Raw genomic sequence first — 26772 nt, forward strand, 5'->3', positions numbered from 1 at the left:
TTTTTGTGATTCCTGAAATGCAAGTTTTGTTTTGAACGATAATGATCACTTAATTTTTTTGCACAGCTTTTCTCGTTTTGGTACAAAATGGCAATTCGGAAAAAACACATTTATTTTCCAATAAGCATGCCATAATTTTTTAGGAAAATATCTACGCCACTGATTTCAATTAACGCTTAAATTTTTCACTTTGAATATATTATTCGTACATTTACATACATTACCCAAAATCTCGCTTCAATATCTTCATCTGCTTCGAAGATATTTGGAGATATCTTTTTTTTTAATTCTGATATCCTGTATTTAAAAAAACGGTGGAGTTTTGACACCAACTTTTTTTACTTCCTCTACGCTTTCCTGAATTTTTGTGGATAAATTCGGAACGCCCTGTATAAATCCCCCGATAATACTATTATAACTTTTTTTTCTACAAATGAAAGAATATATTAAATTAAGGAAAATTTACTTCACTTCATTATATGAGACAATACTCAAAAGTAAAAAAGTAAGAGAAATTTTATGGTATATTATATTCCACCTCCCAAATTGTAATTTTCATATATATTTCTTTAAATTCTCTAGCAATGTTTCCGTTTGATCCGTGAAAACAAAATTTTCCTATTCCAACAATAACTTTCTTTTATTACTACACTTCGCAACCAAATTATTGCAACAAAATTTTTCATTGAAATTTTGCCATTTTTATAATGCGCATAGCTCAGCCAATTTTCGTCGTATCAAGACGTTTTTTTTTTCATTTCGTAGTAAATTATCTGTACTTTAAGAAAAAATCTATGCGAAATGGATGGGAGTCGCTACCGCATCTCCATGTCCTGATAAAGCTCAAGCACTTTTTTTCTTAAAAAAATTGATTGCTTGACGCGTTACCTGGATCGCCCCGATTTTTTTTTCGAAAATCACACTTAGACCATCGTAAAGTGCACTTTCTAACAAGCAATTTGAAAAAAAATCAAGTCTCTACGATTTTTTCTGATCGAGTTATGCCATTTTGAAGTTTGAAGTATGTTGATGGCGGTATTCGTTAAAAATGTACGAGTATCTCCAAAGTGGCATAACTCGGTCAAAAAAAATCGCAAAGACTTTTTTTCAAATTGCTTGTTAGAAAGTGCACTTTACGATGGTCAAGGTGGTTATTTTAGAAAAAAAATCGGGGCGATCCAGGTAACGCGTTAAGCAATCAATTTTTTTAGAAAAAAAGTGCTTGGGTTTTATCAGGACATGGAGATGCGGTGTCGATTCGCATTCATTTCGCATAGATTTTTTCTTAAAGTGCAGATAATTCACTACAAAATCATAAAATCGTTTTGATACGATGAAAATTGACGGAGCTATGCGCATTAGAAAAATGGCAAAACTTCGATGAAAAATTTTGTTGCGTAGTGTATTTCCTCATGTTTTTTTTAAGTATCTTCAATACAAAAAATTATTTTACTATTCCTTTCCAAGTAGCACATCTTACCAGTGAGGACAAGAGAAAATTAAAGTGGTCATTTATCGCTACAGTTTTCTGGGGGATGATTTCAGATCATCAACTTTTATGACGAAAAAATCTCGAACGAAATTTGCGAAATTAATTGAAAAAAAATAATAATTAACAAAATTGATATTAATTTTTCCTCCTAGTGATATTAAATTTTAATTTGGCATTAATCGTTCTATTTTTCAAATTTCGAAATGCTGTAATTTCAAGATAAATGAACATTTTGAGAAATAGTCCAATCAAATGCCAAAATGCCGAATTTTTACGTACCAAAATTTAGTTCAGTATTCAGTAAACAGACATGTAAAAATTAAGAAAAATTTCGTAGAATTGAATTTTACTTTACTCCAGCTGAATGTTAGGGCTTCATTTTCAAAATGGCGTCCAAAAGTTGGCAAAAACACAGTTTTTTCGTTTAAAAAAACTGAACATTTTAAAAAAAAAATGTTTTAGACAAAAGTTGTAGAACTTTTTATAACAAAAATTGAGCCCAGCCCCATGTCAATTGATAAACAAATGTGTCAGTGATTGCAGAAAAACGGCTAAAAATCGCATTTTTTTAAAACTTCTAGGTATATCTTTAAAACGAAAAAAGATTTTTTTACGAAATTTTCAGAATATGTAGTCCTTGATTTGTAGAATAAGCGCATTTTTATGAAATTGCAAAATATTTGATAGTTTTTACAAAAATTGAGTATTTCTAAAAAAAGACATTTTTTTAAGTTTCAATAAATCGTACACTATTGCACTTATGTGACCCTTCTTGGGCTTAAAATTTTCTCGAAGAGTTGTACTTTCCTGTGCAAATTTTGCGCATATTGCAATATAATTGGAAATATGCGAAAAATCTACTGAAATCGACTTCTTCCTTTTTGGTTGAAAAATGCAATTTTTTTCTTATCGTTGAAATTTAATAGAAATGGCAAAACAATTTTCTCGGCTCCTGTTGGTTGTAGGACGAAATTTTTTTTAATTCGTGAATAAATGTCAGCTTTCAAATGGCAATAATGCCATTCCGATTAAATTTCATCGATAAGAAGATCTATATTTTTCGACCCAAAAAGAAGTGAAAGTTTCGGTAGATTTTTCGCATATTCCAAATTATGCGCACAATTTGCACAGGAAAGTCTTAGAGAAAATTTTAAGGCCAAGATAGATCACGTAAGTGCATTACTGTATGATTTATTGAACCTTGAAAAAATATTTTTTTTTACAAAAAACTTAATGTTTGCAAAACTCTCAAATATTTTGCAATTTTACAAAAATGCACTTGCCAAAGACTACTTCTGAAAGTTTCGTAAAAAAAATCATTTTTCGTTTTAAATATAGAGAAGTTTTAAGAAAATGCAATATTTAACCATTTTTTTTGCAATAACTAATACCTCCATTTGTATATCAATTGATATAGGGCTGGGCTCAAAATTTTTGTTATAAAAAGTTCTATAACTTTTGTCTAAAGCATTTTTTCCTAAAATGTTTAGTTTTTTTAAATGAAAAAACTGTTTTTCGATAACTTCGTTCAATTCTACGAAATTTTTCCTAATATTCACGTGTCTTTGTTTACTGGACTAAATTTTGGCAAAAATCGAGGTATTTTCGACAAAAACCTATTTGTATCTATCACTTTACACCACTCCTATTTTATTTCACAAAATTAGTTCGAAATATTTTTATCATGAAAGTCCTCTACTTGAGACCAGATCAAAATTACTTTAATCTCCACGAGCCGCCACTGCTTCTTACTTACACCGTCTGGTTCAGATCTTCACTACACCCGTACGGTTACAAACTTTTGGCTAACCACCAAGACCTCAAAAAAAAAATCAGTACAACAAACTCTTGCAGTAACAGTACAGTTTCAAGTGGAAGTCAGTGATACAAGAGCTCTGCTTCCCGTAAAGGTTCAGCCTACTGATGGATCCCATCACCTGAAACTTATCCCCTACCTTGGAGTGCCTCACGGTCACCTCGAAGATGCCCTCACCAGGCAAAGTCCTCAACGTTATCATATAGTCCTCGATCCTATTCTTGCCGTCGATGTGTTCCAGGTGCGTCATCAATCTAGCGTTCAAAATGACGTCCACGGAAAGGTTGGCGCACTGCGCGTAGCCTACTAGTTGTTCATTGATATATTCTACAGCGAAAGCGGCGGCTTGTACGACGATCGCAGAGGTGTTTTTCACCTCCAAGCTCTGCTGGCACGTGCACCAGTGGCTGGCTATTTCCGCGTCCTCGCAGGTCCTTTTAGGGGTGATCTCCCTGAACAGACTGTACCCCCTGGAGGTTTGATTAGTCTCCAGGTTCTCCTCGGTCAAGTTGAAGGGATTCAAGAGGTCCTTCAGCGTTTCGTGAAGGTCGAAGGGCGTGGTGAGACTCCTCGCATTTCTCATCAAGTTTATGTAAGCCCTTTGGTATGTATCCTTGTACCACTTCGGAAGATACATGATTACAAAGGGCAACCTCTCCTCCATCCTACCCTGGTAGGTCTGCCTTATCTCCCCCCACCTTATGCCGTGGTCGCTCATGAAGATCAAAGCCGTGTGTTCGAGGTGGCCTTCTTCGTAGAGGTTCTTGAAGAAGTCGCGATAGTCTTCGTCCCCCATCTTGGGCTTGTTGAGGTAGTCGTGTGATAAGCTCGCGCCCCAGAAGAAGCCAAAGTAAGGCAACTTGTTCGTATCCATTGTCACGACGAACTTACTTATGTAGTTCAAGAGGTCTTTGTAGACCATCCTGGCACCTTCGCATTGATCCACGTTCATGCTGTGCTCGTTCCCAATCTCCTTCTCCGTGATCCTACTGAAGAAGTTATAACCGTAATCCGTAGGTTGCTTCGTGAAGCCTTTCCTCTGGTAATTAAACAGTCCCATCCACGAGGAATCCTCTCCGTACACCGTGGTGTACCCTTTGGCCTTGTAATCGTTCCAAATGAAAGGACACTTGTCGAAATGGTCCTTGTTGGAGGTCCAGCAGCTGTTCCTTAGTTCCCCCTCTGTCATCCCCACCAGCACCGGGATGAGGTTAGGAAAAGTATTGTCGGCCACCTTATTGTAACCTAGCAGTTCCACTACTTGAAGTTGCTTGAGGTATATGAGGGTCTTGGGCATTTGCCTGTGGAGGTTGAGCCTGGATACTGCATCTAAGCCCACCACGAGCACGTTGAGTGGTTTCGGGTCAGCCATGGAAGCAGCGGTGGCATTTTTTAGTGGAACGAAGGAAAACATGTCCTTGTAGACGGTGTTGTTGTCGTACGTGCACAGGACTCTGATAAACTCCTCACTGATGTTAACACTTTCACTCACGATAACACACTCCTTACTATATTTCACTCTGTCGTCGTTCTGGTTGCGTTTGGGTTCCTGCCTCCAAAACGCGCTATAGCAACACCTCAGCTCGCTGCGGTCGGTGATGTTGTAGAATACTAGCGAAGAGTTCACCAGGTATATCGAGGTTAGGTTTGACTGGTACAAGGCAGGTATGCCCTTGTTACACTTTGGCACTTTGGGTTCTTCTATGAACTTCCTGATGTGTTCGTCGAAGGGGTCCATGTACGGTATCCTGCAACCCGGGGTGTTGATGGCGAAACCGGCGAGGAACTTCTTCTCGGGGAAGAGGTCCCTGATGGGTTCCCTGGTGGACACCAGGGAGTCGTAGTTTATTTGGAAGACGTCTACGAAGAAGAGGAAGGCGCCGCATATCAGCAGGGGTATCCACAGCACCGAGGGCACCCTCACCTTGGTTTCATCGGCTTCCATTCCATTCGAAGGGCTTCTGCAACCAAAGAAAATGACACAAACCGTAAAAAACATTCCTATGCATGAATAAATATCGTTTTTTAAATGTGTAATAGTTCTAATACATGAAATATTTGGTAAATGGTAAATAATGGTATTGAACTATTTCTAACGATTCTAAAAATGTTCCTAAAATGCTCATCACGTAAATAAAATATCAAGGTATCATAAAAAAAATTATCTCAAGGCTTAGCTACTTCATTTTTGTAGCTTATATCTACCACTGGAAAAAGCAATCGTCTTGCTAGCAGCACATCAATGTCATTCCGTCGCTTGTTGTCATATTGCACTATATCAACTTTATCGAATTTTATCGATTCACAAAACTAGTTATTTTACTAAAAGTAACATAAACAAATTCAGAGAAATAGTAAGCATTATGGTATCCTATGCACAAAATTATTTAGAGATTCCTGAATTAATCGAACATTTTTACATCAACTTGAAGACTTTGATATTTTTTTTTCTCGGAATCGTTGCGTTTAGGATCCAGGTCATGTATATGAATAAAATAAGACAATTATGTTATACATATACAAAAATTTAATTTATATTTGGAATCGATTGAACCGTGTTTGAATTATATATTGTAATTTATATTCTAAGAGTGTTAAATTTAAAATGAGCTCGGAAAGCGAAGACGAACATTTACCAGGGAAAGTATTGGAAGCGGCACAAAGAGCTGTTTCACAATTAATCCCCAAAAAATTGTCAAGACAGTACGAGATTGCCTACAGCGAATTCAAAGAGTTGGCTTACATAGGTCGAAGAAAATTCAAAAAGTGTACGAAGCGGCATTATTGGCATATTTCGAACATAAAATTAATAAAATTAAACCTTCGACATTATTCCATGTTAAAAAGTACACTGAATTCCAAAAAAATATAAATATCAGAAAGTTTCCAAAAGTAATACCATATTTGAACAGAAAATCAGTTGGATACCGTACAAAAAAGTCCAGAATTCTAACGAAAGAGAAAATTGACAATACTTAGAAAGTCGGTATGACAGTGACACTTTGTAAAGATTTACACCTACGTGATCCATAAAAAACTTCAGGCATTTCGAAAAACTAAATTTGATAACGTTTTTGCTATATTTTAATTGATTTGGGTTTCCTAACATTCAACTGTCATTTACTCGAAAACTTTCCTATGTAAGATGGCAACATTTTAATACTGTCGGATCGACAATCAAACGATCTATCAGAAACAAGAAAAAAAATAGGGGGTTGCTATTTAAAAAAAATGTCGATGACGTCATTACTCGAAAACAAATGACGGCTGAAAATCGCATTTTATGCAAAAATATGTATTTTTTTAAATTATAAATCGACCTGTTCGAGGATTTTTCCCAAAACAAATTTGTTCCGTTTTTACTGAATTTATTCCATACTTTAGGCGCGTACTGTATAGAATATTGTATACGAAATAAAATTAATTGCACTCGCAAACAAATTGTTACAATCTTCAGCAGGGCCTGCGGAATTTGCCAATAATACAACGTGCGCAGTAAACTTAAACAAATACAGCAGCAGCAGCAACACCCAGAACTAAAAGCTACGATAACTGACAGCACTGGATCTGGCATAAATTTAACTCGCTACAATATCGACACTTTCAGTTTACATGTAGTACAAAATATTTTGTAATCGGCCTGTTTATAATAGTTACCGTTTTGTATTGAAATGTTATATTACTTAAAATATATGTTATTTAATTAATAAAATCATAAATAAGTTTAGAAAAAATGACATATTGTTTTGACATTTGTTTTATGTTCTTGAACGAAAAAGACTTTGGCGTTCTAGAACATAAAAGTATTTTGGAGCTAAGTTGACTTTGTCAACTGAAAATTTAATGAAAATGTCAACTCTTGATGATAGTTTTCCAAAAAGGTTTTTTTAATGTATACTGACACCTATCAAAATTATTGCAGTCAAAGTTTTAACATGCTGTGTAATTTTATATGTAATTTAATACTCAATCAATTCCAGTTTTAAGAGAATGCTACTTCAAAATTATTATCGACTAGCTTATATATGGAATAATTTTTTTGGCAGTACACATTCTGTATCAAAGATTTTAGATTAAAGTAGCCAAATCTTTAGGGTCCAAAGTTGATTGAAAGATTACAAAATAAAACTGGGTACATCTGATAATTTTTATCTAAAATAAAAATATATAGGTGTTTTTAAATAACGTACCTAAGTATTTGATAACGAACGTAAACATTTTGGATATTAATAATGACGTGTAATTCGAGATTGATCTTATATAAATAGAGCACAAAACAATAAAAAGTATTGAAGAATTAACTCACCTTTTGACTAGAGATTAAAGTTAATTGATTGAAAATTGTTTTTTATATTTAGATTATAATCTTCCTTGGTCGAGTAGGTATTCTATAAAAAAGTGACTAACATATGATTCTTTAAAAAGAAACAGTTTTGTTCCAAGTACTATTTTAAAGCTACAGCCACCGCGATACGTGCCAGAAAAAATCTACTTAGCAACAGGGTAACCTCTACATTCATCCCGACGAAAAATCGCGAGATTCTAGCAAGCCGGGAAGGTAAAGAAAAGCGTACCTTACCAGGTTGGTCGTTGCTATCTGCCGATCCGCCTGAAACTCCTGAAAGCTCTGCTTGCGAAGAGCATTATATAATTAAATCGAATCATGCCTAAACGTGTTTTTTGACACCGGCCGCCGGTCCGTTCGATATATGGATACTGAGGCGCCGCCGTCGCGATGCCGAGCGCCTTTTTCGAACCGATCCGTTTATCTGGAGTAAGGCGCTTTTGTATCGATTAGGCCAGATGTTTCGTGTTCCACGGCGTGGCTTTGGGGAGGATAAAATTGTATCGCATTTTGGTCACTTTGAATGCTGAAATTATATTAACTGTTCCACTGATTGGTTTCCTTGTTTGTGGAGATGTTAGAAGGTTATGGTTATTTGCAATAAACATATTAATAAAAAAAACAATAATAATAATAATTATTATTATTAAAATGTACTGAATAAACAAAAGACAATGAATAATAATCAAAACGAGCGTAGAAATAATCCAGAAGTAATTTTTTCGTCGAGCTATCCCAAATTAAAAAAAAAATAAGGTTCTACGTTACATAGAAGCTGAGATATTACAAATTTGACATTGTCAGTTTTTTCCTGGTTGAGAGGAAGATCCCCCCACCACCACTCCCTGAAGGGCTACTGCCGCGTACCCTTACTTTGACGCGCGCTGGATTGATCAATTATGGACAAATTCGATTAAAATTAACAGGGCATAAAGTTTAAACCTTCATTTACAAAATGTTAAAATTTCAGGTCTTAATGTTTATAACGTGATTTAAAAAAAAGTTGCTAACTCCGGACCTATTGGTCGTAGAAACTTGTTTTTTTTTTAATTTGTAGGGTTCTTTACGAGCTTTCGAATGGTGTATATAACTTCCTTCAAAAGTTAAAAACCACGTAGTTATTTTATTTGTTTATTAGGGAAAAAAGTGCCTTTTATTTGGTAATAATTATATAGCCCAGTCATTATAGACATGAAAGAGCCTGTTTCGGGAAAAAATACTATTAGAAGTTTCTCTGCGGAATATTGTTCGGAAACCTGTTATAAATAAAATATCAAAAAATCAACTCGAGGCTAGTTGGGAAACTTTGTTTTAACAGTGGTCAAAGTTATGGAAAAGTGGTTTTTTGACTCACGTAAAAAAGCTATTATTCATAGCGAAAAAAAGTTTATACAAAAAAGGTAGGTATTAAATAAGCCTATAAAATGAAAAAAGTCCGATTAAATTCCGATAATTTGTTTATGCACAAGAGCNAAATCTAAAAACATTAATTTCAAGTTTTTGTATTCCTCCATTCCAAGGTGATATAAAATAAATAATTAATTAGGTAAATTCGTAGTTTTAATTCTAATTTAATTTATTTTATTAAGCATTTATCACAACTGTGATTTCCAATCAAAAGATAAGTTCCATATCTCTTTAAATACATAATTGAATGCATCGAATTTATATGGCAGTTATCATTTGGCAATAAAGCCACCACTAGAACTGCCGCCTATTACCAAGTAGAAGAGTTACCACGCTAAATTTTATAGCTGGATGCCGGCTAAGATCGGATCTTTCCATCGGCCCGGCGGCATTGGCTACTGTTACTCCCCACTAGTCCTCACCACAGTGAGGTCAGGAATTATTTGCTTGTAGGCGCGTCACACTTGCCTACAATATGATACAGTTCCCCTCCACGCGAGGCGGTTAAAATAACGTGATTTAGGTTGGAAGTGAGGCCGGCTCAAAGCTGCTTATAGTTTCAGTTCGCGGTTAATGCACGCGTCGCATAGTACGTAGGTAGTGTCTGATGTCCGTGTGAGGGATAAAGACGTTAAGGATAAGGACAAGGCAGGTATTAATTTAAAGTAAATAAGAAACAACTTAATTATAACAAAAGAAAGTAAGACTAAATTTAACATAATTTAATAAATATTTATTTTACATAGCTACATAGGTAGCTAATAAAGAATATATCTCACAATATTGTTTTATCTCTTGAAACACTTTTTCAAGATTTAATAACGTAAACTACTGTTCTAAACAAATTAAAATAACTAGTCAAATAATTTCTGAATTAAGAAAACAAGAAAAATTTTAAAATATTTTCAATTTTGGGAAAAATGTTACTGGACTACAAAGTAAACGGGATAAAATTAGCGACGTATTAGAAATATTTTCGAAATATTTTTCCCTTTAATTAAGTAACTACTCGTTTTGGGATGATTTAAATTAGTTATATGTATATAGGGTGTCCCTGAATAGGACGGACAACGCTTTACAACAGGTTTCTTGGATGAAAATAAGACTATTTAGTCTAACTTACCTATACACAAAACTGCACGCCTCCTTCTAAATATAGTACAAATAACCTAGTTTTGAAAGAAATTCGAAAAGCTCGTAAAAAAACTACAAATTAAAAAAAAAAGTTTCTTCGACCAATAGGTTAAAAAAAAATAATAATTTTTACTTACTTGGTGTCCCTTCGAAGAAAATGAGCCCAAAAAGAATGTTTTAGTCATAACCCTACCCCCGGAATAGTCATTTGAAAATGGGCTTTTTTGCAAAAATGGGATAAATAAATGGAATTTTGCAAAAGCTATTTGACCGATCGAGCCTATCTTTTGCACATCTCTTAAGGATATAAAAACACACATTTTGGGAAAGTTTGGTAAGATTTTATTAATTATTTAAAAAGTTATTAGCAATTAAAGAAAACACACTTTTTCCGTTTAATTTTGCAATAACTTTTTTGTTTATAAAGCAATTTTAACTTATAAAGTCTCATTTTAAAGATGCGTTTCTCTAGATCAAATCGTATGTTGAACTTTTTTGCTAAGATTAATAGTTTTTTTTACAATAACGCGCAGAACGAAAAATGGCGAATTTTTGACCTATTTGTTGATAAAAAACAATGACTCTATACTTTTTTCATGACCCATTTGATGAGACGCCTCTTGTATTATCATTAACAAGACTTTCCAACAATAAAATCACGCCCAGTAATTTTTACGAGTTCTCCATGATTTTTCACCTTTATTTCTTGGTCTATAGCTGCGACAAAGGTGATAAGGGATAAATGTAAGCTAAAAAATCAGTGCCAAAAAACCTTAAAAACTTGTGACATAGGCCCAAAAATAGCCCAAAAACTAGCCAAAGTGCGAAAAGGTGCTCCATATTTCATATCTATACCTAAATGTATTATGTTCAATTCTTAAAAAGATGTGTTGCAAATATAACATCTAGGTAAATAAATAAGATATAGCATTATCGAAATTCGAGATATTTTGTATCAATGCGTGGCTAAGGGGGACAGTGGGGGACTCTGGCTCCCACTAACAAAATCCGAGATACAAGTATTTATTTTGCAATGCCCGTATAATTATACATATTTTTTATATATTTACAATTCGATCTCTAGAAAATACTTAGGAGTACTTGATTTGGGTATCAGCGGAAATTTGTTCACTCAAGATTCTTTGTAATCGTTCTATTTATCTGTTTACTCTCTAGATAAAATATAAAATCTTTCGTTTCCTACAAATCACATTTTTTAATTAGGTACTTGATTACTAAACTCAGTAGAAGTTATAATTTATCTAGCCCAGTGGCGGCTCGTGACATTGTGAATAAGTGAGGTCCGTGGCTTTTTTCATAAGGTATAGCCAGCCAAATTATTTAAGTATTTACATATACCTAAAAGAACGCCGGCAGCTTTTCGTTTGCCTCCACTCTTAACAAAATTTTTAAAAAACATAGTGAATGTTTTTATAAAACTGGTGTATTCGTCCATCTTTTAAATTTGCTAATTTACTTATAATTTCTTCATAAAATTGAGGATCGGCAATAGTTCTTTTTCTATCGTCATCACTGATAAGTTAAGCGTTTTTGTGTCATCGTATTTCTAAGTCTTAATGCGCTTAAGACACAAATAGTTTCTTTCTACCGAGACACTTGTGGCATTAATTGTTAAAACTGAGCTAATTAATGTGTATGTTTCCGAAAATACCACTTTTAATTTCTTGTATAATATGTTTATCGTTTTTTGAACTTCTAAATTACGAAATTGTTCGTCTCCGTACAAAATATTAAGTTCGTTTCCAACCTATCTATTTCAAAAACGTTTGGATACATTTGTAATAAACATTGAAACGATTTTTTGGGACATTTTGAGGAATCTATTAAAGCAAAAAAAAAATAAGTCATGTAAATTCCCAAAAGGAGTAGGTGCTTAATTAAGGGGAAAAATATTTCTAAATCGTTACAACTTTTGCCCCGTTTACTTGGTAGTCCAGTAATATTTTTCGCATAATTAATAATATTTTTAAATTTTTCTTGACTAGCGTTTTGAATTTGTTTAGAACAGTGGTTTATGTCCTTACATCTTGAAAAAGGCGTTTCAAGAGACAAAACAATATCCTGAGAGAGATTCATTATTAGCTACCTATGTACATATACAGGGTGTCCCGAAATTCATGCAACAAAATTTGGTCATAGATTCTTAAGACAAATTTAGGGGACCCTTATTTTTTTTGCCAACTGGCCCCCTCTTTCGGTGTTACAGCCCCCTGAAATCTGCCCCTAAGAAATCTTTTTTATATCTCAAAACTATGTTGTACGAGAATCACTAAATTTGGTACACAGGAGTTTTATGACATGACCCATAAGACACTTTTTCGTGGGCCCCCTTGTCTTTGGAACCAGATAAATTTGGTTGCATATTTGATTTTTTTTTTAATTATTAGTTAGCTAGAAAGCCATTGAATTTAGAAACTTTTTGTCTCTTTTTTTTTCGCAAAACGCTTGATTTGGTCATCAGCGGAAATTTGTTCACTCAAGATTCATTGTAATCATTCTATTTATCTGTTTACTCTCAAGATAAAATATGAAATCTTTCTTTCGTGAAAATCACATTCTTCAATACTTGTATACTAAATTCAANTCGTTACAACTTTTGCCCCGTTTACTTGGTAGTCCAGTAATATTTTTGGCATAATTAATAATATTTTTAAATTTTTCTTGACCAGCGTTTTGAATTTGTTTAGAACAGTGGTTTACGTCCTTAAATCTTGAAAAAGGCGTTTCAAGAGATAAAACAATATCGTGAGAGAGATTCATTATTAGCTACCCATGTACATATACAGGGTGCCCCGAAATTAATGCAACAAAATTTGGTTATAGATTCTTAAGACAAATTTAGGGGACCCGTATTTTTTTGTCAACTGGCCCCCTCTTTCGGAGTTACAGCCTCCTGAAATCTGCCTCTAAGAAGTCTTTTTTATATCTCAAAACTATGTTGTACGAGAATCACTAAATTTGGTACACAGGGGTTTTATGACATGACCCATAAGACACTTTTTCGTGGGCCCCCTTGTCTTTGGAACCAGATAAATTTGGTTGCATATTTGATTTTTTTTAATTATTAGTTAGCTAGAAAGCCATTGAATTTAGAAACTTTTTTGTCTCTTGATATTTTTTTTCGCAAAACGCTTGATTTGGTCATCAGCGGAAATTTGTTCACTCAAGATTCATTGTAATCATTCTATTTATCTGTTTACTCTCAAGATAAAATATGAAATCTTTCTTTCGTGAAAATCACATTCTTCAATACTTGTATACTAAATTCAACAAATGTTATAGTTTATCTTTCCCTAATTCTAAATAACGAGCGTTCAAATAAAAACGTGGTCAAGTTGGTTCTGAAAATTTGGACGTAGGGCGTAGCGTATAGCAAATGAACTTAAACGTCATCTGTCAAAGCGCTATATCGCCGCTATCAATTTGAATATTTTCGTTTTAAAAAGCGTTTAAAATGGTGTTTTCTCAAGAACAAAAAGTGTTTATCATAGAGTCCTACTTTAGAAATGGACGCAAGATTGATGGAATATGGAAGTATTCTATTGAGGAATGTTTCATAGAATTTCAAAATCAATTTCCCGGCGTTGTTGAGTACAAAATTTTTCAAAGTGCAGTTCAGCGTTGTGTTAATGTTTTTCGTGAAACGGGCAGTGTAACAAGAAAAGAAGGAAGCGGCCGACCTAAAAAGCGGACTGAAGAATTAAAAGAAAATGTCCAACAAATAATGGAAAATGCGCCAAGAACTTCTGTACGTGTTTTATCACAAATGGTGGGAGTATCAGTCGGTACCTGCCACACAGTGTTAAAAAAAGATTTGCGTTTGTTCTCCTATCGTTTAACTTGTCAGCAAGAACTTCATGAAGTTGATTTTCCGCGACGGGCTGTATTTTGTGAATGGTTTTTAAACAACTACGGTGAACTTCATAATATCACCTTTTTTTCTGATGAAGCCTGGTTTCATTTAAGTGGTTACGTAAACTCACAGAATATGAGAATGTGGTCTTCTGAAAAACCAGATAACTTTTTTGTCGAGGGCCCTCTACACGCTCAAAAAATTGGAGTTTGGTGTGCTCTCAATCGAAGGAGGATTTATGGACCTATTTTTTTTAATGGTACTCTTACTGCGCAAAGGTATAGAGAAGAAATTATCGCTCCTTTTGTTAACCAGCTGGAAGAAAACGAAATTACAAACTTTTACTTTCAACAAGATGGCGCAAGGGCACATACGGCAGGCGAGACGATGAATATGTTGAGGGAAGTTTTCCAAAATCGACTAATAAGTCTCAATGCTGAACATGAATTTCCACCGAGGTCATGTGATATTACGCCGTGTGATTTCTTTTTGTGGCCTTACCTTAAAAACACTATTTTTGAACTGCCTATTCCTGATTTAAACCATCTGCAGGCTCGACTTATAGACAAGATTCGTGAAATTAACAATACCCCGAGCATCTTAGAAAATGTCTTTAATTCTTTGAGGAACAGGTGTGAAAAGTGCTTGGAACAAGGAGGGGGACACTTTCAGCAGCTGCTTTAATTTATTGTTATAACAAGGAGGGGGACACTTTCCGCAGCTCCTTTAATTGTTTGTTATTGTTATCACGATTATTCTTTAAAATAAAGTTATATAGTCATTAACGTTATTGAAACTGACAGCTGCTATACAGCTCGTTGGGAAATGAGGTTAAGTAGGTCGCTATAAGCTTTTTCCCTACGTCCAATGTGTCAGAGCAAACTTCGACCACGTTTTTATTTGAACGCTCGTTACAAGGGTTAATGTTAGTATATATATTATTATTTCAAATGCAAGATCATTATTAGAGACAAAGCAAATCAAAAATACATTATTTCCATTTTAACCGGCGCCTTCGCCAAAATATCGACGACAAATTTATAGTTTTCAACTTTTTCTTCAGTGATACCATCTTTATCGACAATGCTGAAATGCGACAGAGCAAGCACCTACTTTATTATCATAAAATATAATGTTTAAGCATAATTTACTTCTCATTCAGTCGCTAGAGGGAAACAAAACTGGCAAAACTTCGCTTGACACATGATGTCACGCGAAGAGCAATTTTCTTGGATTCTGACATGTTATTTAACAAAAATCAGCCAGGTACGACTGTTTTATTGATCATTCGGTGGCACCAATTTTTACCAATATACATTTAAGACCGCAACATTCAACCCAGATCTTTTAAAATCTTTTCATTTTTTGAAAAATTGAGTACAACGTCGTCATTAAAAGGATTTGCTTTGGTTTGTTGTACAACCAAAAGCGTAGTAGTACAATTCAAGAAGTCATTATAAACGATAACAATGTTAATAATCACCACTGGAATTAAAAGTTTAATACTGGCTTCTATCTAGATCAGTCACAATCACAGGTAATAAAAATGTGTACCTAATTTATACTACTTTAGGATCATACGACGCGAAAGCCAAGCTATAAAGATTATTTTACCATAAAGGTAGTGTATTAATTTATAACAAATGAGTATTTCTGTGATTTATTAAACGTGGATTAGTGCGATTGGAGCAGTCGGAGTTTATTCAACTCTCAAGCATTTACAGCAGCTAAATGAAGCAACTTGATAAAAGGTAGGTTACATTGAAACACCATAAGGATCTCTTACGTGCACCTTTGGTTCTGCGAAACGCCCTATACATCAACAAACAGGTACCATTTGTTTCGGAAGGGGTGATTTAAAAATGGTTTATTTAGTATCTTCGCTATATGAAACATAAAAAAATATGCAGTAGTATGTTTATAAATAAAATTGTATGATTTATTGTTTGGCGGACCTAATAAAAATCACTAATCAGTTCGATTGTAATTTATAGGTGTTTCTATTGCTATTGTTTCTTTTCTTTATTAATTTCCCTGCTTTTTATTTCTAAAGTGAGCATTCCCTAAAAATGATTACAATCCAATTTAATAGATATGAAAGATTCTAAGTATACCTAAAGATTCTTTGGGGCTCTATGTAACACGGTGATTTAAATATTATAAATAATCTGTATATACCAAAATCTGTTCGAGAAATTGTTTAATTAAAACTTTGAGGTCGCTAAAAATACCATTAAAGAGTCTTGTTTTTTTCCATGTTCCATTTGTTGGTACAGATTTTGAGGAAACGAAGAAGTTTTATGAAACCTCACTTACATGTTACTTTGTTTCGTCCTAAACTTTTATTAAATTAAAAATAAAAATAAATCTAAAAATGATTAAAAAATACATATCTAAAACTGAAAACATTAAATAATTCGATAAATATCATGTTTTAACATCACTTTTGACAAAGACCAATTCACAGAAATAGTCGCAATAGATAAGACACTAACCATTTCCCCATTTTATTTTCGGCAATATTGTTAGTTAAGAATTTTTTCTCTGAGGTTAGTTCTCCTTTGCGTATCTAAATTAGTGGTAACTTTGTTTGAACTTAATAGGGGTCTTAGAAAAATGTTAAATTTATCTAAATTAAAGTAATACTTTTAAAATGAAGTGAAAAATACAAGAGATAATAAAAAATATACATTTTTTGAAAACGAATTTTTTCTGTTTTGTTTTAAAAATATCATTTATTTTGTTGAAAACAATATTTACAAAAATGTTTATCATGTTTAACATTTAACGTTTGTATTATTTCGTGATGAAAGAAAAAACTTTAAGAAATAACTCCTCTTATCTTTCGAATTGAACAGGGATTTCAAAAATAATTTTATTTGGGAAAAAACCATTGACGTATCATTTTTTTTCTTTAAAAATATCAGTCAGTGCTCATACGCACGCCACTGTTAGAGCTAAAAATTACGTGTTTTCGCAACGGAAAATTTTTGGGCCATAGTTTATAAAGCAAGCTATCGTTAATTTTCCATATAGAATCACACCTTTAAATATTCGCATATCATTAAGGAACACCCCGTATAGGTACTCAAAAAATATCAGTCTTGTTTACTTACTTTTCGACTTTGGTATAGCCTTTTGCATAGTTCCTGATAGAGCACATGTCGAAGAAAAAATCAGCCTCAGAGCAAAGCGATCGCGATGCACTGCTGCGTGCGCCAGAATTCGATTCAAACTATCTTATCTGAAGTTTCACAGCGGGTGGTGGTAGGCTCAAAATGTGTTTATCTGCAAATTTTACAATTATTTGTTATCATCCACACACCTATTGTGTGGCCTTAGTAAAAGTTTTAGGATATACAGGGTGTCCCAGTGTGAACACACAGAAATTTGCCACGTTCTATTTGTAATTTTTCTTTACTCACGCCCACTTAGATGCGGGATATTAAATTAATGAAGAAATTTATGTCTTGAAGGAGTTTAAACTTATGGCTATAAATAATATATTTTTTATAATTTAATATCTTGTTCTCAGTGGGCGTGTGCGATAGAAAAAATATTTATTAGAGTTTTGGTACTATTTTGACCGGATCTAGAGCCCGGTTCATTTTTGTACCTTCACACTGAAATGCCTTGTCCTGCAGATAAAGGGTTCCAAAACTTTGGAAAATCAAAAAATTTTATATAAAATTTCTATCGGAAGCACAGGATATAGGATGAGCTACAAAATTTACTAGCTAGCATTCCATTTTAAAATTTCTTTTTTAATAATATTAGTGACATTTTGTATCTCACGCGGTCTATATAAATTTCTTGTACGAAATAACTTAGGAACGTATTTTGAGAAATATTAATTTTTTCATTTTTTTTTTCAATGTGTTTTTTAGATTTAGACGAAATACCTTTTTTCTTCCAAATTGAACAAGGAATTCAAAAATAATTTTTATTTAAAAAAATCAGTTGCGTGTCATTTTTTTGGGTACGCCACTGGTGAAACTGAAAACAATATTTTTATCGTAAAACATGTATTGTTGTTAACTAAATTTCATTAAAATATTCTGAGCGGATTTCGCAATATTTATAAATTTGCATTTTTTATTAAAACTTTAACACCCTGTAGATCGAAAACTAAGCTCTTTCGGAATATGGTATATTAAGGAAATATATCCCAAATCACTTGTACTATAACTTCCTGCAAGGAATGCATCAACTTACCAAACACCCTGTACAGCGACAACATTGTATGTAATTGTAAAAGTACCTACCTTCTCGATTACACAGCAGTTATCTAAATTCGAATTAACTTAAAGGCATTGCAAATTGGTAAAAATAAAACTAAAAGGTCTGTAGAACTCAATAACGGAATAAATAAAATGTATTATCTCTGTGGAAGGTAGATAAACTTTTTTTTTTAAACTGTTTTGCCTTTTTTATCAAAATCGCAAAAAGTCGTTTACTAAATTTTTACCATTTCTTTTTTGTTTACGTAGGTATATAATTTTTTTAATTTTGACGTTACTGATGTCACTAATAAATGGTGTCGAAAATATTTTCTGTACTGACATTATAGGCTTTTTTTCGCGAGTGAATATTGGTGAATACATCTGACTTGTAGTTACTGTTTCTATCTCTTTTAATCTTATTTCTAACCTTGTCTAACCTGAACAGATGGCGAAAATGTATATATTCACTATTCAGTGATATGTAGTATGTACTTTGACGACTTTGACATATGGGTTTTAACTTCTAACCAGTAACCATAATTTGTCATCATTTATTGCTTCCAGTAATCTAGTGTTGTGGGAATTGGTGTTATATCTCACTATATAATATATGTATTTGCTTCAAATAAAACTGAAGGAATATATCAATGCTTTGGAATATTTTTAAGTGGCAAATTTAAAAAGCGTGAAAAGTATGTAGATTCTGACGTTGCAAGATATGCGAATATTCGACATAATCGTTATCGTAAGAGAATGGAAGGTTAGGTCGGTTTTTTATGTAATTCATACGAAAAAGACTTGAATTACAAATGATCCCACCAATATTATCTCTGGCCTAGGTCACAAAAAAAAAGGATAATCCTGAAGCAAAGTGGATTGCAAATATGTCCCATATAAAAAATTAATCTCACCATCAAGTAAAATATTTGCTGTTTCAACGTCTATGTTTACTAAAACATCTGTGCCTCTAAAGTTTAAATTTAAACTGGCCACTTCCACAACCATATCAGAATCCATCATTTTGCTGAACGATTTTTATACTCATTCAAACAAAATGTCAAAATGAAAAAGGTTAAGTTACCAGCTGACAATACTAGTTGAATATACCAACAGAATATTCAGCTGAAGGGTGAAGAGTTCAGTCATTTGATCTAAACTTGTGACGTCACATAGTAGTTTAAATGACTGACTATTCTCGCAAAAACGTAATATTCACTCATACTACACATACTACAACATACGACTTCACTCGCGAAAAAAAGCCTTATTTCTCTATGCAGAAAGTTTTGCTCTTTATAAGGATTTTAGAAAATAATTGAAAAAAAATATTTTTATGCCAGTCTAAAAATATTATCTAAATGATTATCGTATATCAATCTATATCAGTGACAGGTAGGTACTTTTTATCGTACTTATAAGCACGTTTTTTTATCAAGATTTTCTCACATTGCCTTTATTTGTACTGAGTCACTTCTAAACAAATATTTTTTTATGAATGACTAGTGTCAGTTTAGTTGGAAAAGCACCTACCTGTTAGGTATTATCGAACATATCGAAAATATATAATTTATTGCTAATATTTTTCATTAAAAAATACTGACTCACCTTGAAAAACTTTTATTAAAAGAATTTTTTTAACATCAACATTTTGCCGCCAAACTATGACAGTTCTCATAACAAATGAACAGTCCATAATTGTTCCAACACTAATTAACAAGGGAACTGGTTTCCCTAACGCAAAAATAACAAAAAACATATATTTTTATCCTGAATACTTGCTTGAGCCCTTTTATGTTTCTTTATTGGTTTCAGTACTCTGCTACTATTTGTTAACGACGCTACCACAAGATATAACTTTAAAATGCTTGACCAAATTTTAAAGCTGAATCACGTCCACAATCAAGTCAGTTTGACACCATCTAAATAGTGTTGTAATGCGAAACTTTTTTTCGTTAACAGAATCGATAAAACAAGTTGCTACTGATTAAATGTCACTTAATTATTCTACTTCCTTCCGAATTTGATAACAAGGAAGTACATTTTTGAATGATAAAGTTATAAGATGCGATTACCTTTTGGGCTGTACATAAACAAGGTTGTTAGTTATATTTGTAGCGTGATTTAATTGCCTTCAATATTTATTATTTAGAGAATAAAGCAATCATTTTCATAATATAAAAATGGTATAGTTTTTTCAAATTTAGGTATTGACAGCATAAAAAAATTAATTCGAAGAAAGCATATGATACACTCACTCTTTTAACGTGAAATGGTATATTTTTTTTCAAGATGCGCCCACCTTAAACTTATTACAAAATTTCACATTGTTAGTATAGAGACTTGTTGACAATTAATATATTCGCTTTGAATGAAATTTGATAAAACACTCCCACAAACTTTGTGATTCACATAGGCCGATAAGAATATGAAACACTTATTGTTTGACTAATTTTGTGTATAGATAGTTATGTATTTTCATTACAATATTTTTAATTATTAATTTTAATTCAGGTTGCATGGAAAAAAGGGTCCTATTTCAATGGTACATACATAGATGTTTTGTGGTACATACATAGCTTACTTGGATGAAAATATACCGGTTAACCGATTTAAATCAAATTACAGTGTTGCCAATAGTAGCAGCGGAATTTGGATGTTTATAGGGGAATTTTCTTTAACAATGACTTGGTGGTGACAACAAATTGGGTCACAATTTTCATTATACAGGGTGTCCCGCTACCGCATAAGACCGACATGGGGCAGGTGCATGTAGGGGTGTCCAAAATATTGTAATTTAACCAAACTTGCCTATAATATACAAGGTTGCACACCTGAGGAGTTATTAGCCTCCAAAGTGAGGTCCTAAATTTCTAAAAAAAATAATATCTCAGCAACACTTTACCGCAGAAGAACCAAATTTGGTACATGATTTAGGTTTATTACTGGTCTTCTTTGACTATGATTTAAAGTTAATTGAAGCACTACAAGGTGTTCATTGGGGATGACTCACCCTTAAAATTGTACCAAACTTTTTTTTGATTGACCGAATTGAAAAATAGTGATATTAATTCACAGCATCAGAATTTAATTTAAATTTTTTTTTACTCTTGTTAAATTTTAAAAAACTTTATGGTTTTCAAGAACAACCGTATTAACTGATCCAAGATTTTAACAGTGTTCATTAGAAAATAATCAAAAAGTCAGTAGTAAGGCTTTATCTTCCAAATTTGACAATTGGCCAAATAAATTTTACTTCACTTCTCTCCTAATTCTACAAAAAGAAAACAAGTACCTAGGTAGCTTTTAAATAAGCGAATATTGTATTAAGTAAAAAACACAAATAAATAATAAAAATAATAATTAATATTTTTTCAACAGCAATCAGAGGCAATTGTTGAAATAAAATTAACAGACAAGTTTGAAAGATAAATTCATTGCCTACTACTGACTTTTCGATTATTTTCTACTAAACGTACACTGTTAAAATCTTGTTTCAGTTAATACGGTTTTTGTTGAAAACCGTATTTTTTTTTTAAATTTAACAAAATAGTAGAAAAAATTTTAAAATTAAATTCTGCTGTGAACTGATATTATTTTTCAATTCGATCAATGAGAAAAAAGTTCAGTACAATTTTAGGGACGAGTTATCCAAAAAAAAGGCACGCAGTCAGCGACTTACCGATATGATATATAGATGTTTTTTTTCTGGGGTGGGCACAGGACTTTCTGGGGTGAGCCGTGCACATACTTTCTAAAAACAATCTATCAATCTAACACAATCTAAACAATGTAACCAATCTAAACAATCTAAAAAATAACTAATTATTATTGACCTGTCTTAAAAAATGTTCTTCAATGGAGTTGAAGATAACTTTTAAACTAATTTTTTTATGCATTTACAAATTTAAATGCCTTTTTATTGAAAACGGTTGGCTTTAGAGATATTAGCAAGGTATACCTTTATAAGCAAAAAAGTTTGGGGAAAAGATTTTTTCAGCCCAAAGTAAAATACACGGTGGCACAAAAATGTTTTGGCAGTGCATTTGCGTCGTTTGTGGCGCCATCTAGAAGATACAACGAAATCGTCGATAAATTCAAATTTCTCATCCCAAAAAAGCTACGGATACGAAATTTCATGAAATTAGCTCTAAGCAGTCGAAAAATTTTAAAGAAAATGTTATTTATTTTTTCAGCTTCAACACCATGTATCTCACTAAGGAATCACTTTAGGCAAAAAAATGTTATATGCAGTACCCCTACTAATTTTAGGTGTTCTATCTGCTGGCGACGTTTATAACCTTATTTTTGTTACACTCTGTATAAAAGGGCGGCTATATCTTATTACGCGGGTACATTTGAATAAAAGCATCTAATAAAACTGCAAGCTTAACAAAAAGGCCAAGTTTAATTATGCTGTATAGCACGCACCAAAATACTCAACTTAAGGAATGAAAGCTACCTTTTCGTTACCTACATTAAAAGAATGAAATAATAAAAATAGTTACTTTGTAGATGAAAATGTCGAAAATGAACGTATTCATGAATGACGAATATTTAATTCATACTTGGAAACGCTACTTTTTCTACTCATATACAAAAATTTCTATAATAATTCAAGGTGACATCAAGCATAAGGCTTTAAAAAATCATAAATCGTCTAAACTAATTTCCATCTATTAATACCGAGAGATCCAGAATGACAGAAGCGTTTAGGCAACGCAGCCTGTTTCTAACACCATCTTTAGCATATAAAAATCTGTAGTATTGACATAGACAGGCACAGACTGCGATCTCCAAACACTTCAATCATTTTGGATCTCTCCGTATTATTTTGTTTTGTCAAAAATTGTATGGCAGCAGTTAATCTCACTTAATTGACCAGTCAGCATTCAGAATAGCTGAGATCACACGTAAATACAAGACGGTCATTGGCAGTAACGAATAACTGTCAGTGCATTATCAACTAGCAGAATTGCCAAGATAGGGGAAAAACTAATGTTACGGGCAAAATGTATTTTACGATTACTGCAAATTGGGCGGTTATTGGCAAGTCCAAGTGCTATTTAGTAATTCAAATAACTAATTTTTTTTAAATAATAAGTTAGGTAAAATTACTTTATTTTAGTTTTTTTCAACGTTTTTATTGAAATTAAGTTAATTAATAACACATAATATGTAAATTTCGTTAGTTTTAATGCATTATTTAAAAATATAATGAATTTTACATTTTCATTTCGACTAAAATAGCATTCTTAGCTTGAGGGACAAAAATTCACTTTTAATAATCCTTGCTTTTGCATATATGAACAGAGAACAATGTTTTTTTGAAAGCTTGAAACTGTGTTAACGTTTATTTTCATCCAAGGAAGCCGTTAACGTTTGGTTAATTATTTTTTTGTTTTATGAAGATTTATAAAATTTAGATTCGATTTTGTCAAGTAGATATTTTTCAAAATTAGATTGATTGAACTGACCTTATCAAGCTACACCTTGGACAAAAATATATTCTATTATTTTCCATTCAGGTTTACCAAATTGATTATTTTTATTTTCTCGTAAATGTAATGAATCTAGATAAATAACAATACGCATTACTTAACTCAATTTCCAGTCAAGATCGACTTATAGTGATAATTATTTTAATCTAATCCAAGGTCTGTATACTGAACGAGGTGGTCTCATGTTATATTTTTGGTTGCTAAATTATAGTAAAGTTCTCTATTTGGTTTTATTGTGTCTTGTATTGTAAATAAAAAGGGTAAAATTGAAAAAACCATATGGAACTTTTCGAAATCCTTTATTAGATTTTTTTTTATATGATATAGAGTAAGTCTTGATTTTTTTTTTAAATCAAAAATATATTACCAAAATGATTGAGATATTTGGTAAATTACAAAAAGAAATCTGTGAACACAGTAAAGGTAGTACAAGAAGTACGTTTCGATAATTTTACAAATGACTCGATATGTTTCAAGAAAAATAATGGTAAAAATCTAATCAAAATATGAAACTTCGTCTTTTACCTACCAAACCTAAGTTATATACAAGAAAATATATTTGTACAAAAAATAAATTTCAAAACACTAAATTCTGGTAAAATTATTAGGAATCAGATTCCAAACCGCGTTTCATACAAAACAGCCATATACTTCTTGCACCGAAAAATGAAATAAATACAATTTCAATAAATATACACTATTAACACTTATAGTCTGTTTCTGACAAATATGTACAACTTCCCACTAAGTAAATTTCTTTAATACCCTCTAAGTCCGTTATATACTTTGTTGTTTGAGCTCTGATTTAATATTCTCTTAATAACTGAAAAATAAAAAAAAAATGTTAATACCCTGTTCAATGCAATATCAAAATATAAACAGTTCCTACCATCTTTTTCCTCCTGGCTAAGTTCCTGTTTGGGGAATTCCACATCGAAGGTTATATAGAGAGTACCGTGAAGGTTGTTATTGTCGTAATTGGGCATACCCTCGCCCTTCTTGCGTATTCTGGCCCCCGGCCAAGTAACTTTGTCCCTGGTGACCGAAACCAAGTGCCCGTCCAAGTGTGGTATCTCCATTGAGAAACCAGTTAGCGCATCCTGAATCAACATTAAAAAAGTTAATGAAAATGACAGTTGAAAATCTTATTCACGAAATGTGACAAAACAGATAATTATTAATCTGGCAGATTTGAAATATTTCGTCAAATCATTACAAGTCTTATAAAAAAGTTAGTTTCTCAATTTCAGCGTCGATAATCTCTCTGGCATTGACTTAGCGAACTACATATCAATCCACTTGATGAGACATGACAACAGCGAGCTAGGCGAGAACAAACAGCCACTGTTAAATCAGCGAAGCCTGTATTAATATATTTTAAGTGAATTTTTAATAACATCCAAAGGAACTTTAAAAAATCATACCAGGCCATAGATTACCAACTAGATCATCATAATAAGTACAACTAATACATCTAGAAGGCCACTACATGGTTGTTTTTAAAATACATTGTATTTTAAAAACAACCATTAAAGCGCCACACTGTAGTATTTATGAATTAAGTACCAAGAAATTGCAACGTTTGCAATAAATTGCATTTTATGACCTTGATAACCCTTATGAATTCAATGAATGAATAAAGACAATTAGAAAGTAATTATTCACATATTTTTATGAAGAGTAACTTCCTGTTTTGTCAAATGCCTATTTCCAGTTGTCTATACTTTGATAACGGAACAATTATAAGCCTATCAATTTCTTTATCTTATCACTGATATAATAATTTTATTAAAGTTATATCACATCAAATAAAATATTACACGTACACGTAACATATTTTATTTCATTAATCCACGATTATATTGTTTTACCAGAATCTTCTACAATACTTACTTGTAGTGTAATTGTGATATTAGTGTACAAATCATCCCCTCTTCTCTCAAATACAGGGTGAGGCTGGGTTTTAATCTTCAAAATGAGGTCCCCAGGATCCCCATCGATATGAGGCTCTCCTTCAGCTGTGAATTTGGTTTCTTGCCCGTCTACCATACCTTGCTCCACCTCCATCTCCAAAAGCCTCTCCTCATTCACTAATTTAACATTTGGACATTCGTCGCAGACAGTTTGCTGTATCATTTGGAACCGTCCAGGTCCCAAACTCTTCGTGATCATTTCCTGCCTGCAGTTACATTTCCTTGTGCCCTTAGCAGCCTTCATAACTGGCTTATTCCTGGTAATTTCAATGAAAGTGCCTGTGTATAAGTCTTCTAAGGTTACGAATACGTCCATAACGAGATCAGCTCCTTTGGGAGTCTCGTGTCTTTGTTCATTGCCACCAAAGTGAAAGCCAAAGTCCCCAAAGAAACTAGCAAAGGGGTCCATGCTGCCATCCATCATACCGTCCTTTTGCAGACAGTCTTCCCCACACCTGTCATATTTCTGACGTTTTTCTTCATCGGACAGAACTTCGTAAGCTGCTCCCAAGTCTTGGAATTTCTGAGAGGCGTCGGGATCATCCTGATTTTTGTCTGGGTGTAGCTCCTTGGCTAACCTCCGATAGGCCTTTTTAATCTCGTGAAGGCTAGCAGACTTGGAAACACCCAATATTTTGTAAAAGTCTCTGCCAGCAAAAACTAATGTTATAGAGACCAAGTTGAATAAAATAAATATGTACACAAAGTTCACGTTCATCATGAATTAATTGCTCTACTCACTAAACATATCACAGTTTAATTTATGATTTAGATTATTTTTGCCTGACTATGCATTCGGTTTTATTTTACATCCAACACACTTATATACTATACCAGCCGCTAATCGCCAATCAGCTTGCTCTAAAAACATGTGGAAAACCCTGATTGGTTCAAACTTTGACAAGTTGACAGACAAATAAAAATTAAATTTATTTCATCATTTTTACATATTGTGAACCGTTGGGAATAAAATATTACCTTGGAGAATTACCAAAGGTTTAAATATATGA

The 26772-nt window shown here is 32.9% G+C and overlaps 2 protein-coding genes across 2 annotated transcripts; both read right to left on the reverse strand.

Moving 5' to 3' along the window:
- Positions 1–3012: 3012 nt before the first annotated feature.
- Positions 3013–5307, reverse strand: LOC108916073. The gene has a single exon (XM_018722270.2). It carries the CDS (start codon positions 5305–5307, stop codon positions 3325–3327), a length of 1983 nt encoding a protein of 660 aa, XP_018577786.1. The 3' UTR covers positions 3013–3324.
- An 18784-nt stretch (positions 5308–24091) lies between these two features.
- LOC108916075 (dnaJ homolog shv) lies at positions 24092–26619 on the reverse strand. Its single transcript, XM_018722272.1, has 3 exons — positions 25683–26619; positions 24679–24889; positions 24092–24612 (listed from the first exon to the last, which is right to left on the reverse strand). Exons 1-3 carry the CDS (start codon positions 26481–26483, stop codon positions 24548–24550), a joined length of 1077 nt encoding a protein of 358 aa, XP_018577788.1. The 5' UTR covers positions 26484–26619; the 3' UTR covers positions 24092–24547.
- Between the last annotated feature and the right edge of the window lie 153 nt (positions 26620–26772).

The sequence above is a fragment of the Anoplophora glabripennis genome, unplaced genomic scaffold (assembly GCF_000390285.2).
Source record: "Anoplophora glabripennis isolate ALB-LARVAE unplaced genomic scaffold, Agla_2.0 scaffold1598, whole genome shotgun sequence".
NCBI lineage: Eukaryota > Metazoa > Arthropoda > Insecta > Coleoptera > Cerambycidae > Anoplophora > Anoplophora glabripennis.